Here is an 18149-nt window from a genome sequence, read left to right on the forward strand (position 1 = left end):
TCTGAGCGTGAGATGGGTGTCTCCTTCCCTCTGCAGGAGGCAGCGCACTGGTCAGCCCGACGCAGGATTCCCAGATCCAGAACAAAGCAGCCCTTCTCCCACCCCTGGCTTCCTCTCAGTGGGCGGTTGGCCTCTCTGCTCGCTCCCGCCAGGGGTCGCCAGCAGACGAGCAGTAGGCGGCGGCACCAAAGCCTGAACCCTGTGGCCATACCGCACCCAGGTGCAATGCCACTGGCGAAGGCAGTGCCTGCCTGCCAAGGAGGGCCCCGCTAGCAATGTGCCTATATCACTGGCACCCGACTCACTAATCCCTACCCCACGGCTGAAAGAGCACCCTAACCCTAACCCTAACGCTCCTCAGCTCCCTGCCTGAGCTAGCCGGGCACGGGCCGAGGTGCCATGCTAAGCCTGGCTCTGGGAGAAAGCGAATGAGGGAGAGGCGAGAGGAATAACCCCACCTAAGTCCAGCCTCGGAGGCATTACAGCTCTGCAGCAAGCACCGGAGACGGGCAGGTGGCATCTCCAGTCAATGGGGGTTATTCCCCAGCAGTCTGACTGTGCCCGGGCCCCTCCCAGCAGCGTGGCAGACAAGCAGCGGCACCGGTTGTCCTGCTGCTGGGGCAGGGCCTGTGGTGAAACATGCAGCGCGTTGGTGTGCGCTGGCAGCACCAGAGCACACGGGGCTCAGCTTCCCAGCAGTGAACGGGCAGCAGCAGCAGAGCTGGGCAGGGCGAAGGCGAGTGTGGGTCTGACACGGGGAGGCGGATTGGCAGGCAGGAGGGGCAGCTGCGATATATGGCTCTGCACTGGCTTCTGCGGAGAGAGGGAGCCAGGGACGGGAGAGGGGTGGAGAGGCAACCCACTGAGCGGGGCAGGGCCTGGAGCCTGCTCCCCACACAGCTGTTCATTTTGTGCCGGAACAGCCACTAGTGCGCATGCAGTGAGAAGAGGAGCCTTACACCTCTAGAGCTTATTCCCCTTCCTGGGGGGGAACAGCTACACCGGTGGAAGCACCTTTATCCAATCACTGCACCCACACAGGCAGCTGACACCACACTAACGAGACAAGCGTAGCCACAGAGTCCAAAGCCAGAAGGGGCCACCAGATCATCTCGCTTCACCTCCTGGCTACCACAGGCCATTCCCAACCCCCAGAACCTGCCCGCAAAACCCAACAACTGGAATCAGGCCAAGGCACTCTGCCCCTCGGGAGGCTCAACGACGGTGTGTCACAGGCAGAGAACAGGAGGGACTGAGGTGCAGTGCCTGAGGCCCCTGAGGCAATGGCAGGGAACTGATTGAATGAGCTAGACCCAGATACTCCTGCAAGTAACCTGTCCCCACCCTGCAGGGGAAGGCAAAAATCCCCCAAGGTCACTGCCAATCTGACTGCCAAGCTCACCACAGCGCCTGTGGCCATCTCCGATGTTTCAGAGGAAGGAGTTAGAAACAACCAACAAAAACCAGCTACAACGAGGGGGGAAGATCCCTTCCTGACCCTGCAGGTGGCCAGCTGCAACCCTGAAGCATGCCACCTTAGGAACATAAGACATGAAGCGGAAGGGACCCTCCGGGCTGCCAAGCCCAGCCCCTCACCACCACAAGTAACCCCGTCATGCAATGCCGCTTGTCACTTTGTCCAGCTGTCTCCACACTAAGTAAGTGGTTTGCCCCCACAGCGCCCCATGGGAGGCTGGACCAGAAAAACAAGTTTCATTGGCACTACTGTTGTGTGCGGCCAGCGTCACTGCGTGGGTGTGAGCCGTGAAGGGTTTGACCACAGCAGAAAGAGTGGAGCAGCCCTTTGGGAGCATCACAGAAAGCCTGGGGCTGACAGGAGGCCCCCAGCAAGATGCAAAGAGGGAACCCAGCCATGCTCTCTGGTTCTCGGCATCATCAAAAACACTTTAATTAAAGTATCAGAGGGGTAGACATGTTAGTCTGGCTCTGTAAAAGCAGCAAAGAGTCCTGTGGCACCTTATAGACTAACAGAGATATTGGAGCATGAGCTTTTAAGGTGCCACAGAACTCTTTGCTACTTTAATTAAAGAGTCCTGCAGTCCGCAGTGCCCAGGAACTTGGAGGTGCTTGTTCTATTAGAGGAGGTTCAGGGTGGGTGGGGGCTGCAGATACTCAGGGCTGGAAGCTGGCCAGCTGCAGTTCACTTGAAAATGCCCCTTTCTTTGCCAGAGGGAGGCAGCAGCCGCAGGCAACAGCAGGCATGGAGCCACCCTTGCTACGCAGTAGCTCTGTGGTCATGGGACAGCCATGGGGCCTGGTGATAGACATCTTCCCCCTCGCCCCACCAGCCGCCTGCTAGTTCAGCACATGCTCTCCCGCGGAAGGGTTTATCTGGCTGAAGGGGGTTTCCTCTCCCTGTCCCAGGCAGCTCCAATCTCCCTCCCTCTCCCTTTTAAATCAAAATGTCAAATTTGTCCATATGAAAAATTCCCTGGGCTGATGAGAAGCAGATGTGCGGAGCCCCAGCTCACAGCTGGAAGCCCTTAGCTCGTATGCTCCTATTTGCAATTGGCTGGCTTGGCCTGGCCTGGCCTCCTGGGTCCCTCTACACGCCCTGCTGGGCCCTGATGCTGCCGCCCTCCCGGGCAAGCCAGGGCATGCTTGCAGATGCACACTGGCTCGCCATTCAGCTGCAGGCCACAGAGCCGTCATGGTTAGAAGCCGGGGGTGCGCTCTCGCTGGGAGAAAGGGCAGATTTCTCCCTCTTCTGGCACCTCCAATAGCCCTGGGGCCCCTCAGACCAGGGGGTGGGGTGGGGGCTAAGAGCAGGGGCTGTTTGATGTGTAGGAGAGTGCAAACCTGCCTCTCCTCTGGCGGGGTGCCCCACCCCCTTTCCATTCACTGCTCCGATTTCACTCTCCAGCTCCTCTGGGATCTGCCCTCTGCATCTGCTTCCGCCCTCCCCTCCCCGCTGTGGGGAACATGGCCTGGGCCTGCAGAGGGGGGTCTCTGAGATGCATGGGATTCAATGCGGAGGTGGGCTCAGTGGGCCCCCTTCCCCTCCCCCTCCAGAGTATCAGATGAAGCCCAGCAATATTATCCCCTCCAGTGACTGGGAGGCAGAGATCCTAAGGCAGCATGTCTCTCTCTCACTCTTCCTGCCCGGCAGGCTCTCCGCTGCCCGGCCCAGAGGTCACCGCGTAGGGCCCAGCTCTTTTGCTAAATAGTAAATTCTGTTCAATTCTCCTGAAGTTATCACTGTCTCCTTCACCTGCCTCTCGGCTCCTCCAGTGCTTGGAGAAATCCGTAGTGATTTATCTGACTCCCTTGGGCTCGGTTCTCTCTGCTTTTCTTATCATTGCTTAGCTCTCTTCAAACCATTATCCCGTAATCTTCCCCATCCTCCACACTAACTGATAGTTTATGATCCACAGAACCATCTTTCTTCCCCTGGATTACTTTCTGACAGCTCCAGGTTGGCTTGTTTCTCTTGATCTGGGAGTATTTATTGCTGGACAGAGCACATACCCAAGGCTTTAGAAAAAGCTCCATACAGATTTGGCCAGGTACAGTGCCAAGCTGGGGCCAAAGAGAAAAGATTCTAGGTATGTTGGGGGTGGGAATGGAAACGAAGCACCGCAAAGGGTTGGCAGCACTGTGGGCAAAGCAAGACTCCAGATCCAAATGCCTCAGAGCTTTGGGGAAGTTTGGCTCTGGAGGCTGGAGCTGGTCCAACACTGTGCCACTGGAGAAAAACAATCAGTGAAATATGGGGCAGAGATGAAAGAGCCAAGAGGGCTGATGGTAAGTTTGCAGTTAGTCAAATTCATCTAACTGTAGCCCCGCACTAGAGGTTGTTTTCAATTAAAAGGCCGGCCTAGTGTGAACAAATTTTCAAAACTTGAACGCCAATGAAAACAGATCTTTTGGCTCAGCTCAGCAGATGAGTTAAACTAACGTGGCTTCACTAAAGTCAACGGAGCACTGCTGATTTACACGGGCTGGGGATTTGGCCCTGTTAATTGAAGGGACACTCAGGTCAGCATTTAGGTTTTGGAAAAACAAGATGAAATAAAACCTAACTGCTTCATGGTTGTTACATTTTCATTAAACGCTGGGGTGGATTTGAACATGCCTCATAGAGATACTGCAGCATCCCGTTGCATTCCCCACTGCCTGAGAGTGAAATGGATTAGTTCCATTGTCAGAGGTGAGTAGAATGCAAGAAGCAAACTACGTGAAGAATAAATAGGGGTTTGTCAATTGCTGCTCTTAGAATCATCTTAAGGTGTTAATAGTAACAAAGTGAAGAGGTTTCGTTTTTTAAATATGGTCATTTTAATGTTCTTTCCCCTTTAAATACAGATTTCACAAGCTGTCAAACAACTGTTCCATGTGCCAAACTCTAGAATCTTAAAGCCGTTCCATACCAGGGACTGACAGAATTGATCTGAACACAATTCTCTGGCCTCATCTCCCCTACGTCCTCCCCATTCTGTTGCTTTATCCAGTTGGATTTCACCCTGCATTTCCCCACATTTGTCCAAAACTGGCTCTGCTGAATCCTAATGATCAGGCCCTCGACTGGTCTCACTCGGGTGCTGAGTATCCACATCTGTGGATTATAGTCATTGCCTCTGCCTCCTACCAGGTGTCAAAAATCAACAGCTATGGCCCTGTGTTGTCAACACACATGATTTTATCACAAGTCTCATTTTTCTTAAAGCTCCAGCTCCTGGAGCCATGTGATCACATGGGAATCCCAGCTGTCATTAAAAACTAAGTTCCTAGACCTCATGGCAGCAGAGAAAAGCTTGAAAAAGTGACCCCTAAAGGCTCAAAAGCCAGACGGCAAATACCCTCCCTAAATATATTATTTTGAAATCTCATGATTTTCAAGGCCTGACTGGTGATTTTGGCATGTGGGGCTGACCTGTTTCTACTCTGCCTCTCCCTTTCACAGGTCAGAAAAAAACAGAGCGTCTCTGTCCCAGGTCCTCAAATCTAGCGCCAAGCACAACAGGGCCAATCTAGGCCCTCGGAGTGCTAGCACAATACAGATATTAAGTATTAATAGCCTATCGTCTGGGCCCGACATTACCACAGCCATATGCCGCATGCTCTCGCTGATGGGAAGGGGAGGAAGGTGTTGAGATGAGTTCCTGTCTGCATCCTGTAAAACTTGCCCATACCGGTATTGCCCTGGCCTCTTCTTTTGTCATTCAGTGTTGAACGCATTCTAACACAATATGCATTTCCTCACCTTTTGGGGGCGAAGCCAGACTTTAAGGCACCTGCTCCCCTACTTGGGGTAAACTTTGCTTGTGCCAATCAGAAACGAACACAAACAGGTTTTGGGCCCCGTCCCCTATGACACTTCTATGATGTCATAGTTGGTACTTTAGGCCTGCCTGCCATGTGCAGGCAGGGAGAGGAGAAAGAAAAACGAATCCTGTGTATCCTGTGTACACCCGTAACCGAGCCTGATCACCTCGAAGCCTCTCTCTCAGCTCACGTGTATCAAACAGAGTTTCTACGTTTGCCGGTCGTTATGCGTTGGTTTGTATTTGTAAGTATCGGTTATTACTAAATGCTGCATCTTTGTTTATAAATATTGTTAATAGATATTTTAGTCATTGTGTGTTTTAAGTTTTATTAACTCTATTAGCTAATCATACGCTGCTCCCTTACCCCTTGTAATTATCCCCAATAAAACTTTAAATTGATTAATTTTAGTTGTGTGTGTGTCTGCAGTTTGCATCGTGACCCATACTCTCCTTGCATCCCTTACCAATATAGTCTGTTGCCACGTGCAGCCTGGTAAATAACAGGCCTGCATTTTCTTTCGCCCCTGCGTGCCCGTGGCAATTTACAGAAGGATGCTCAGCGCCTGGCCGGGGGAAGCCTTTTTGTCCTCCCTCCTAAAGTCAGAGTCAACCTTCGGCCAGCTGAGGGGCAAACTGATACCTTGCGGGGAGCGTGAGGGCTGCACCTCATTCCCATGACAGCCTGTTGCAGTCGCCTCATCTTTACTCCAGAGGCGTGGCCTGCCCAGACTCCTGATTAGCATACGGCGCAGCCAGGTGGGTTGCGGAAGCAATGCCCGCTCAGACCAGTACTCTCTATAGACCTCAGCTCCGGATTAAAGACAAGCAGTGCAGGCTGCAGTTAGCCCGCAGCTGGACTTTCTACAGCCATCCTTGATGCAGTGACCCAGGGCCCATCCTGGGATCTGACTCTCCCATTGCTTGCTCTATTCATAGCCCTTCCTTCTCATTTCCAGCCTCACTATCTCTCTAGCCAGATGGTCACACTCCCCCGTTATTAGGATCCATTTGCTGAGCTGTAACGCTCCCTCCGCCCCGCCCGGAGAGAGCTGTTCTGGCTCCCAGCCTGCTCATCCCCAGCTCCATTTCATCCAGACGCCTCGTTGGAAAGTGCAGCCCGCTGACCCTGGTTTAAGCCCATGATATGTGAATGCTTCTGGCTTCCCCTCTGGCCCCTGGCAGTCTCTCTCCGAGTACGCAGGCACCACAGGAATTCCATACAAGTGCCCTTCTCTCCCGGGGAAGAAATCCGCATGTAATTTCGTAGCCTTGAGAACGCTTTGAACTGCTTTTCGGGTTCCCAGCCCTTCTCCCCGCTCCCGCTGCGTGCACACACTTTTGTTATCTAACCAATCCCAGCCCTTCCCCCGGCTGATTCTTTCTTGACATGTTTTTTCCAGCTGCGGAGCACACCCAGGGTTCTCTTTGCTGAGGGCAAGATCCTCAGCCGGGGTAAAGCGACAGTGACTTACTGAAATCAATGGAGCTACAGCAAGTCAAGTCAAAGCTAGGCTGAAATCAGTGGAGTGCCAGGCACTGGGCCAGAAGCTCCCCAAAGCTATTAATTTGTACTGCACTAGGACCCAAAGGCCTTCTGGGCTAGGTGCTACACAACTGCACAGCCCATACCCGGCAGAGTTCATAATCCAGGAAATGGGACCACCCCTCTGCCATCTTCCCCACGCTGGGTATTTGCTTTCACTCTGCCCACTCTCGCTTCCCTTTTTCATGGCCTGTCGTAGGCAGAGAGCAAAACCCTGAGATACCAGAGCCAACCAGGTCAAGCCATCAGGGCTCGCGTTGAGTTTGCAGTTAGGCAGCAGGATTTCAGCTATTTCTTTCATTCTGACACCACCACATTACCGTCCTCAAGTTCACTGGCCTCCCCCCACACTGTGCACCACCGGCGGGCAGGGCAACTCCCCGTGGCAGCCTGAACAGGACTCGCCATGCATGCACAAGGGCCAGCATCCCTGGAGCTCACTAGCTGGGCATTCAGTTCATAGCACAACGTGCACATTCGTGACTATCCGAGCTGAGACAGTAACTCAGTAATCCCAGCTTGCTCCCTCTCGGTTCTCTGTCTGCGAGCCGCACTTTAAGGAAGCCGGGGACAGGCAGAGCATTTCACATTGTGGTTTTCCTCTCAAGATAGACACCTTTCCCATGGGCACCTTACCCAAGCCCGCCCCCTCACTCTTCCCCACTCCTACCCCGCCCCCAAACCCCACCTCAGTATTAAGGAAACAAGATGAAAATACAACTTGCTGTCCTGGGAAGGCTGCTGCAACCTGGTTACCACCACCCCACCACCGTGTCTAAGTTCCTCTCCCCTCCCAGCCCCCTGAGCTCCGATTTCTCTGCGTGTCTGAAAAAACTGATCATTCCTCTCCTACGCCTTTGCTCCCCTTCCAATTTCGATGCAAGCTGAAATAAGACCACATGAACATGGCTCAGCTGACAATGAGACAACAGCTGAGCAGGGCCTGGCACAGTGGCGGGTGTTTTTATCAGCCTCGTGAGTCCAGAAAAGGCCTGGGAACCCTGAAGTCCTGGACGGGGGTAGGAACTAGTAGGAAGTGTCCCTGCTAGGTGGAAAGGGACAGAGGATGTCACGTTGTGATGGATGCAGAGGGAGAGGGTAACTAGCACCCGACATCCCAGCAGCTGAAAGAAGGAGACAGCAGAGAGGAGACCCTCCAGAGAATGACCCCCACAGACAGCGGGTGCAAGGGATGTACACATCTCCCAGCAGAGAGAGAAGAATGAGCGCCCCACCACACGCAAAGCTGCAGCCTTCAGTCCAGGAGGAAGCACCTGAGCTGGGCCAGGGCCCTTTATTTACCGTGAAGGTGTTAACACCACATCCCAGGCATCCTCTCTGCCCTTGGCCAGCTTCGCAGGATCATCAGAACTGCTGCTCTAAGCTGGGGGCTGCGTGGCACCATGTGACACAGGCCAGGAATGCTTGTCAGCTGCCTGTGCTTCCCTCCCTCAAACAGAGCCATGGTTCATGTTTGCAGAGCACAGCAATGGTGTTAGATCCTGGTTGGGCACCGGGTGACAGCACCAGCTGGGACTCGAGCAGTGTGGGTTTCCCCACCACAGCACCCCCATCAGCATCCCTCTGCAAAGCCCAGGGAGAGGGGGAGCAGTCCACCAGGGGGAGTTAAACCCAGCGCTCACCTACAACCATGAGGTTGAATTCGAAGCCTGTTTTCATGGTCTTGATCCTCATCTGATCCAGCACTGCCTCGATGCCCACGTAGCCAAAGAGCTCCAGCCCCACGTTGGCTGGATTAGCGTCGCGGGGCGTCTCCTCGGGCGCTGGCTGGACTGGCTGCCCCTCCATGCTGATACACCCTGGCTCCGGGCTACTCCCTGGTAGGGGAAGGAGATTCCTGAGTTAGATACTTGGCGGCTTCACCAAGTGATAAAAACAAAAACAAACAAATGTGCTGAGGTTAGAAATCATCTGAAGATCATTAGAGCCAACCCCCGCACCCAAAAATCAATGAGTTAATAAGCATTCTAGAGCAGTGCTTCTCCCCCAGGGGCACACGTATCCCGGGGGGGAACTCAACTCAACTAGATTAGTGCTTCTCAATCTGGGGGGGCCATAGGATGGGTTTAGGGGGGTGCAGGGCAAGTGCAAGGCCGGCATTAGGGGGTGGCATGCAGGGCAATCATCCGGGGCCCCACACCACAAGGGGCCCTCAAAAGGTAAGTCACATGCTGCAGCCCCGGGCTCGGGCTTCAGGGCTACAGTAGTCTGGAAAGGTTGAGAACCACTGTTCTAGAGCATGCTCAGCTGCAAACATATTTCAGTTCCCTAAATAAAGAAAGCCATCAGGCTTCCAGACTGGACGGGGAGCTCAAAGTCACAGCCATTCTCCTGGCCTGGGCTATGAAATTCACCCTGGTCTAGCACCACTGGAGAAGGGAATTCCACGGGCACCTCTCCTGATGAGCTCATGACCTGGACCTTTGCAGCTAGTTTCCCCGTCTGTCCTCCAGGAGCTGTACAGCTGCCCCCCATCTACCATGCTTCCAAGAGTGAAGGAGAGGATGGCAGAGCAGGGGGGCTGTGCTGCACCATCTGGGATCCTACAGTACAGCAAAGAGTCCCCTGACGAGAAGGCCGAAGCTGCAGAAGGCTTCCAGGAGATACCCACCCTGAAGGGGGTACAGGTCTGACCGCAGCCTGTGTGTTTGCTCTGTCAGTCTCCCGCCTGCTCGGAATCCACCTGAGCTCAGCCCCAGCCAGAGAAACAGGCAGCGGTGTCTGGCAGGATCCTCTTAGTTCCATGCACCGTGCCCTGCCACTGGCACGCTAGAACAAATGGGGCATCGCAAAGCACCCTGTAAGTGCAGAGGGTCAGAGACTGCCCCGGTTCAGGCCTTGCTCCAGCTTGCAGCTCAGGAGTCTGAAAACATTCATTTTGCAAAAATCGCTGAGGAAGTGAAACTCCCGTTTACGCTTTCTGCAGGGCCTGGCTGGTTGGAGACAGTCTCTGGGGCCAGCATGTATTTACATATCTGGAGCTAAAGACAGGGGTTAGCAGGTAAATCTAGAGGTTGGGGTCTGAGGCTTGGGGTGAGAAGAACTACGTCAAATCACGAGGCTCTGCTTCTGTCACCACCCCCACAAAGGGGCCCAAAATACACCCTGCCATAAACCCTTTCCGTTGTGCGCGGCTTCTGCATTAGATGGGAGACCCTCGATCATTCTCCCCACTATGACTTACTAGGGCTGTGCTCAGTCTAGTTCCAACGATCCCACCACAGGCTGCATCCCAAAGCGCTTGGGCAGGCGGCACACGATTGTTCCAACACGCGGGCAGTGCTGGAATTTGGCATGATTATCCTGATAGGACTCCACAGCACGTGCAAGCAGCCCAGCCCACTGAGTGCAGCAGCAGTTACAGGGTGGGTGGGAGATGCTCAAGGGTGGATTCTCCAGGGGGTGCAAAAGCCACAGGAACCCACTTTGCAACTTGGCGATAATGGGGTGTCAGCAGTGTAATCTGATTGGCTACTGCGAGGGGAGCAGACTGGGTTAAAGGGTGGAAGGGGGCTGGTGGAAGCCCAGGAGGATCCAATCACAGATTGCTCTGACATTGACATGGCAGACTGGTATTCTCACCTGGGCCTTTCCATTGCTACCGGGCAGCAAGCACAACCTGACTCATTTATTACATGCGTTATGGTAGCACGTAGGGGCTGCCAACCAAGATTGGAGCCCTGCTGCGCTAGGTGCTGTACAAACACATGTAGGTCAGGGTCTGAATGAGTTCACCCTGCCAGGGCACATGGCCAGCTGGCCACACAGCCACAGCTGGGTTCGCAGATTCAGCATTCTAGTCACATTAAGGAGAACGGACGTACCATGGTAACATACACAAAGGGGGAGGGCGAATGTCCCAGACTCTATCATCAAGTCCAAGTGGAAACAGAGGCTTAGGCAGCAGCTAGTTCCTCTGGGGCCAGAGGACGGACTAGAGAGCACACCTCCCACACTCTGCCCCAAGCTCAGACCCCTGTGGCTCTGTGACCAGCAGAAGGGTTGTGATGGTTGTTGGCAGGACCAATAAAGGTTTCCCATCAATGGCACACAGGAATGCGCCTGTAATCTGTACAACGTGTCACCACTGGATTCCGGAGAAGCTTATATTACTTTTATTACGGTAGTACCGAGATGCCTTCAATATACTCGCATTGTGCTAGGTGCTGTGTCTGACTACCAAAGGCACTAATATGCCCCCCTCACCATAGTATCTGAGCACCTCACAATCTTTAATGTATTACCCTGTGAGTAGGGCACTACTCTTATCCCCATTCGACAGATGGGGAAACTGAGTCACAGAGGGGCCAAGGGACTTGACCGAGGTCACACATGGAGCCTGTGGCAGAACACAACATTGAATCCCAGTTTGCCAACTGCTGGGCTAGCACCCTAACCCTGGGCCCAACCTTCCCTTCCCCACTTCGTAGACTCAAAGAGACAGTCCCTGCTTTTGCTTCAGAGTTGCTTTAGAAGACACCCCCAGCTTTAATTTATACCCAGGATGCCAAGCCATAGCAAGTGAACATTTGATTCTACAAACACCGGCCTTCTATCTACAATGATGCATGGGTCAGATACAGAATAAGGAGAGAGAGTAGCAGCCATCGCACAAATGTGGCACCACCACTGACCACACAGCAAAGGGATCATGCCACAGGACAGCGGTGGCCCCAGTTACTTGGCACAGTTTTTGCTGTTTGCTGCAGCAGAGGGGGAAAGGGACAGGGTTGACTGAGCGGCGTTTGCAGTTTTACTCCTGAGCCTTTGCCCTGTTATCCAGTTGTAGCGTGGGATCTGGCTCCCTCCCAGAAGATGGGTTGTACACAGTGGGAGAAAGAGGGGATGTGGACAGAGAAGCGCCTCTTTCCAACTGCCCTGGCAACCTCTCAGACACAGCCAAGGCTGGGACAATGGCTCAGAGTTCATCAACACATGCTTCTTGAATAGTGACAAGCTCGCAAGATGTGTCTAGGGGTTTGGGGCATGCCCAGGAGCTTGCAAGCTTAGCCCAGGCACTCTGGTGCAGGAGTCAGGAGAGATTTCACACTGAGGCAGGGTCAGGATTTTTTAAACAGCTTGGTTCAGGCTCAGATGCAAATGCTGTGTGAAAAGCTGCTTGCACTGGATTTCAGAGTCAGACTGAAACCAGATGGCCGGCATGTGGGGAAGGGAAACATATGCATAGGAGCCACCAAACTTCTAAGACGTTGGCATGGAGCATTGGGAGCTCCCTGGAACAGGCTAAATTAACAGCTCTGAACCTGTCCACAACCTTCAGAAAAGGTGCAGCATGGGCAAAAGCAGCACACGCTTCCTCCTCATCTCATCGATGGGCCTCAACTCTGGGCCAGTCAGTCCCTGTGCCAACAAGGGCCACTTAACCCATCATCATGGGTGGCACTTTGTGCTGGGAACACACCTGCCAGAGAATTAAGACCTTTGAATACCCAGCCTACATTCTGGGTGCCTACCACAAGTCAAACCACACAATACAAAATGCTGGGCAGACATATGCAGCCACGAAGCCCCTCCAAACCTCAGCCCACGCCCTCCCAAAACAAAGATGGGCTTGGCTGAGTGCCTGGGATTTAGAGCCCTTGCTCTGGCAGGTCCAAGGAGCGGATTCCAAAAGTGAGGACACCTCTTGGGCAACATCCTGTTGGTAGCTCCCTCGTTTATACTTGTTCAAGCACCACAGCAGATCTCAGCTATGGCAGTACATGGTTTCCAGGTCCTAGACCATATAGTGCTTCCTAGGTTAAGCCCAATGCCTTGAATTCCACCTGGAAGCCAGTACACATCCCAGAGCACCGACTTATGAAAGTACGGAGCAGGCTGCAGAATTCTGCACTAACTTCAAGTTCTGGATGGTCTTGGGGTGCAGCCCCATGCAGAGCACATTACAGCAGTCTTGCCTCAAGGTGACAAGGGTGTGGATACTAGTGGCAAGGACTCTGCTTCAGAGACAAGAGGTCACATTCACTTAGCCAGGTGCAGAGGAAAATACCAGAACTCTTGGCCAAAGGCACATCCAGGCATGGCCCAGGATCTAACACTGCGCAAAACTCAGGCACCTGTTTGACAGACACGGTCCCTCACCCAGGCCAAGCTTCTCTTCTCTGGACTGCGTCACAGCCGGTAAGCCTCCATCAAAGGCCTGGCCTACAGAAGGGTTGCTCTGGTTTAACTACAAGGCGCTACTTTCAATGGGTACATCACTGTGTGTGGACACTCATGTTAGTCTACACTTGGTTTACGTTGTGTTAGCTCGCACCTGTGGGTTTAACTAACTCAGTTTATCATCACAACTTTAGTTTAAGTCAGAACAATTTCTGTATTTAGAGAAGCTCTAAGTCCCAAGCTCATCTAGCCATTGGGCATTTCATTCTTCTGCTCTGCTCAGCTCAGAGGTGAGAGATGCAGCGCTAGGGGTCATCAGCAATCTGAGGCCTGTTCATTAACTCTCCCAGCAGCCTCATATACACAGGGAGCAGAAGCAGTGACAACATTGGTCACTGGGATCCCTCACAAGAGAACCTCATGGGCAGAGGAATGACTTCCCACTGCTATTCTGAAAGGTAATGATGGATCCTCTCCCTCAGATCTGCAAGTACATCAGCAAAAACCTCATTATCAATGGCATCAAAGGCTGACAACAAGGCTGAGAGAACTGGCACAGACAACTTGTCTTCCTCCATTGCTACGAGGAGATCAGTGAATTCAACTGATTCAGTTCCTATCCCATACCTTGATTAACTGAGGCCAGCAAGTCAGATATCAAGAAGCCACCAGAGTTATCCCAACGCACACATCTGCTCGATCGCCTTGTTTAAATATAGGAGATGTACCATCGGTCAGTGGTGTGCCCCAACCTCAAAACTAAGAGGCCACGGATGGTCCATGCCAGAGGGTAGTGTCCATGCCTCCTCCAACATGCGCTCCCAATTCAAAACCAGACCCAACACATAGCCAGTCTTTCAAAGGAGCTGACAGCCACTCAAAGCAGTCGAATCGCTGTCCTGGCAGTCACGGAAATCTGAACCATGCCCGAATTGTCATCTACCTGGACATTACAATCATCAAGCACTGCTAGCCCTCGCCTATTTCATTGCTACCATAGTAGCCAGCCAGAGACTACAGCCCCAACGAGGTGCCTGCAGGGTCATCTTGGTTATGCACACAAAGACGGGGCCTCATCCTTTATCGAATCAAGGATGGCGTTAACTGGACTAGCCAGCAACTCAGCATTCAACAGCCCAAACAGCGAACCAGAGCCTTGCTCGCCAGCACCTTGCACTCCTGGGAATTGATACGCCAAAGGAATTGAGTCCAAATGTCTTTCCTTTGATTTACACCTCTTGCACTGACAAGTGTGATAGTTTCCTCCTGTCTCCCCTCCTCTGCACACCACAGGGGTGAGGGGCACAAGCCATCACACCAACTATTCCCTTGGGTCCTCCATATGCCAGTGCAGAGCAGCCTTGTTCAACCTTCTCCACTGCCCAAAGGTGCTCACTGGGGGGGTGGCAGCTAGGGGCCTGAATAAGAACCCCCCAACAATGTCCATCATAAGAAGCCACCAGTCCCACAACTGTCCTGCCCAACATTCTCCATGCAGACCAGTGCCCAGCATGGCCCCGCACTCACCATCAAGGATAAGAAGAAGAAATAAGTAAATAATCCATCCATCCCAACCCGCACCCAGGCAACCTGCTGGTCTCTCACCCCCATGAGTGCCCAGCTCCACTTCTGGGGGTCTCGCGCTAGCCCCAGCAGCCACTCCCCCAATACTCTGATCTCAGCCAAACAGTCCTGTTAGAGGGGCTACCCAAAGGGCTGCTGAGTTTTGCCTTAAAGACAATAAGGACCAGGCCAGCCCACAATGCCTGGTGGCTCCATAGTCCTAGCATGGCAGACCAGCACAGGTCATCAATCCAGGCGAGAATTCCAGCCCAGGGTCTGGGTTTCTTGCTCTACCTAAACATGTTGTCCCCTGTCCTCATCTTAAGACCCATACACCAAAATTCCAAGCATGCATCTCAGTGCATAGTCTCCAGGGGCAGGCTAGATTACTAGGATGCCAGGTGGCTGTGGGAAAACTACAGGATGCTCCGTTCACTTGCTCGCACCTGCAGATCAGGCAGGACTTGTTCTGACTCCCCCCCTCCATGGATCTTCAGGCAGTAGAAGGACAGACGGGCATTCATAGCAGTAAGGACCGAGCTGTGGAGCCATCTTAAATGAGCATCTCCAAAGGGAGAGAGGCCAGTGTCCCAGGCCCTGGGGGAGGCTGGGAACCACACTGCAGCAGGAGTGGGCAGACGCGTTCCCTGCACCCTGACACCAATCACGGGATTCAGAGACCTGACAGCCCCGAGAGGACACTGAGGACACCAGATGGCAGGCAGCATGGGGCCCCCACTAGGCTGCTCTACGATTCCAAGGCCTGGTGAGGGAGCATCCCCAGCCATGTAATCAGCCACCTGTGCACAATGCACACCTCACATAGGCACCTGTCTGGGCATGCACACAGGGGCACAGAGATTTCCACAATGTAACCCCTCTACAAGCTAGGCTTCAGCCCCGCTTGCCCCCCACTGGACCTATCTCCCAGCTGTGACTCCAAGGGTAGCAGCATGCGGGAGATCATGGCTCCAGAGCTACTCAAGGGCTGCCCGTTAGACCCCAGCAGCCCATGGAGCAGGGTTGCCCCTCACCCACAGCAGGGAAGGGCCCAGGACTCCCGCCTGCTTGGAGGCAGAGACAAAGGGGCTGGTGAGCAGCACAGAGAGAAGATTCAGCATCTTTCCTCCTCCCTGAGCTCTTTGTCTACCACCTCCATAGTTCCTCCCCCAACATTTCCATTGTCTGAGTCCTACCTCGTCTGTGAGGTGCAGAGATCCCCAGCCCAGGGCTACAAGGCAGCCAGTGCAGGGCGCTCTCCGCTCCCCAGCTCCATGGGCAGCGCGGGGCATGGACAGTCCCTCTCCTGCGGGTTCGGGAGTGCAGCAGCGGGGCTCCAATCTGGTCTGTGTCAGTGCACAGAACAGTCCCCTCCCCTCTGCCTGCTCCCCCACAGGGATCAAGGCTGTCACACATGACCCGCATGGTAATAATCCTCCCCGCCCCCTCCCCCGGGATTCCCTCCTTCAGCAACAAACCCATTCAAGAAGTTTGCCCCACTGCCCGGGCATGCTCAGTGTACAGAGCCAGCCTGGCTGGGAGCGGCAGCGTGGCTGGGCTTAGAGAAGAGCTGACACTCCAGGGAGGGCCCGCTCCTGGCATGGCTGCTCACAGGGAGGCATGTCAGTTCTGTCCATGCAGGGCACAAGTTTCCAGCCACCCTCTTCCTCCCGAGGGGGAATCCAGTCTCGGTGGCTTCCCATGCTCTCTGATACAGGATGTCGACAGGTGAGCTTTGGACTAGAAAACAGCCCCTGGGCTGCCCTGTAGCTTTGGTGCCACAACAAAGAAGCACATGGACCATGTCGGCCTAGGGTGACCAGATGTCCCGATTTTATAGGGACAGTCCCGATTTTGGGGTCTTTTTCTTATATAGACTCCTATTACCTCCCACCCCTGTCCCGGTTTTTCACATTTGCTGTCTGGTCACCCTATGTCGGCTCCTACTGTGGAGCTCAGACTGCAGCGCACTTCGATGGCCGACTGGCTGAGGCTCAGCTCCTCACCTGCTTCGGCTCAAGGGTCCCGCGTGAGGCCACTGGGGAAAGTCAGAGTCCTGCTCTGCCCCTTCCCTGCTGCATCAGCTCCCCCCGCACCAGCCCAAGTTCCCTGATCCCTTTTAATAAGGGCGCTCGACTCTGGCGGCTCATTGTTGGCATCCCCGGAGTAGCTGTCAGCCAGAAGCACTTCTCCCACCCCAAACACCCAGCAAGCTGCCTATATCCCAGCCTCCCCCGTGCTGGTAGGGCTGGTGATGGCATGGGGGAGGGGAGCATGTGCGCAGGAGCTGATGTTAAGGACCTCTATCTGCAGTTGGTTCCAACAGCGTGAACCTTCTGTGTAAACAACCACACCCCAGTCCCAGCCACATCCCGGAAATACGGGGCACGAGCAGGACATGCTATAGGGATTCGGCTGCAGGAGGCAAGACTGATGAGGACATGCCAGCAAAGTGACAGTGTGAAAGAGGTAAGAACAAGGAAACAACACTTGCCAGAGAGTCCCCCAGCGCCGCCGGCGAGCAGCACACAGTGGGGCTGGCTTGGCGGCGGGAACTTGGAGAATCAAAGGCTGAGCTGCTCTCTAGTGACTTGAGGAAACAGGAAACCCCAGCAAGTGCCACCTTCACCCCGAAGTGGCATGTGTTTGACCCATCACCGCTGGTCCTCCACCACCCCGACGACCTACAGACAGTTCTAGAATGCCACTTGCTCTGCCAATGGCTGCCGTGTTTCACTGGAGTGAATGCAATGTTAGGACATACCTGCGTCATGCAGGAGTACATTGCACCTGTGTGTGCAGAGTATGGTAGGACAGATCGCTTGGTGGGTGTACCTGGCAGCACAGCAGGCAAACTGCACCTGGGTGCACTGTCTTCTCCAGCTGCATGGCAGGCTCACTGCACCTGGACATTGCATGTACCAGGAAGTACCATGCCAGGTAAGATGCACTGCACCTGTGCAGACCCAGTAAGGCACAACTGGCTGCATGAGCTCAGTGGAGGGCAGATGGGTCTGGGTAGAGGAGAGGAGAATGAAGGGCACAGGTTCACAGCTAGGTAGCAGCAGGCCTGAATTACCTATACAGTCCTATAGGGATCTCAGACCACACGGAAATCACACTGTACGCCAGCCAGGGCTGCAGGAAGCGAGCAGCAACCCGCAGTCAACGGGTCTCTTTGCTGACTGGGCTTCATGCCTCAGAGCCTTCTTGGCTGGGGTAGCCTAGACCAAATTTTCAGCTTGCCACCGCATGAGGGAGAAATGCCACAAACAGAGATGGGCCAACCCCCCAGAGCCCTGCAGAGGCCTCGGGGGGAACCCAATGCAGTTCATCGTAAGTCCAGTTTCACACGGTCCACAACCGCCTCCACCCCGACCCCCCCGAGGCAGCGGGGTTAGAAAGAGGACGAGGATGGTTACCTCCTAGGCAGAGCAGGGCAGTCTCTCCAGCCCCCCGTGCACGCGTGGGCTGCTCCAGGGAGCCGTCCGCTTCTCGCGCGTATGACGCTCAGGCCAGAGTGGGTGCTGGCAAAACCGATGCTGCGCTTCCTGCTTTGTGGTTTCAGCTTCCTATCAAGAGTGCTGAGCTGTACTGAGCTCGTTGCCATA

General features: G+C 54.1%; 1 protein-coding gene across 3 annotated transcripts in view; it reads right to left on the bottom strand.

Moving 5' to 3' along the window:
• The window catches only part of SEPTIN12 (septin 12), an 89942-nt gene that overhangs the window by 15413 nt on the left and 56380 nt on the right, over positions 1 to 18149 (bottom strand). For all 3 annotated transcript variants that reach the window (XM_039492578.1, XM_039492576.1, XM_039492577.1), the window contains exon 3: positions 8475 to 8669. In XM_039492578.1, coding sequence (XP_039348512.1) covers positions 8475 to 8669 — 195 coding nt within the window. The remainder of the gene's footprint in view (positions 1 to 8474; positions 8670 to 18149) is intronic.

This window comes from Mauremys reevesii, linkage group 10, assembly GCF_016161935.1.
Source record: "Mauremys reevesii isolate NIE-2019 linkage group 10, ASM1616193v1, whole genome shotgun sequence".
Classification (NCBI taxonomy): Eukaryota; Metazoa; Chordata; order Testudines; family Geoemydidae; genus Mauremys; species Mauremys reevesii.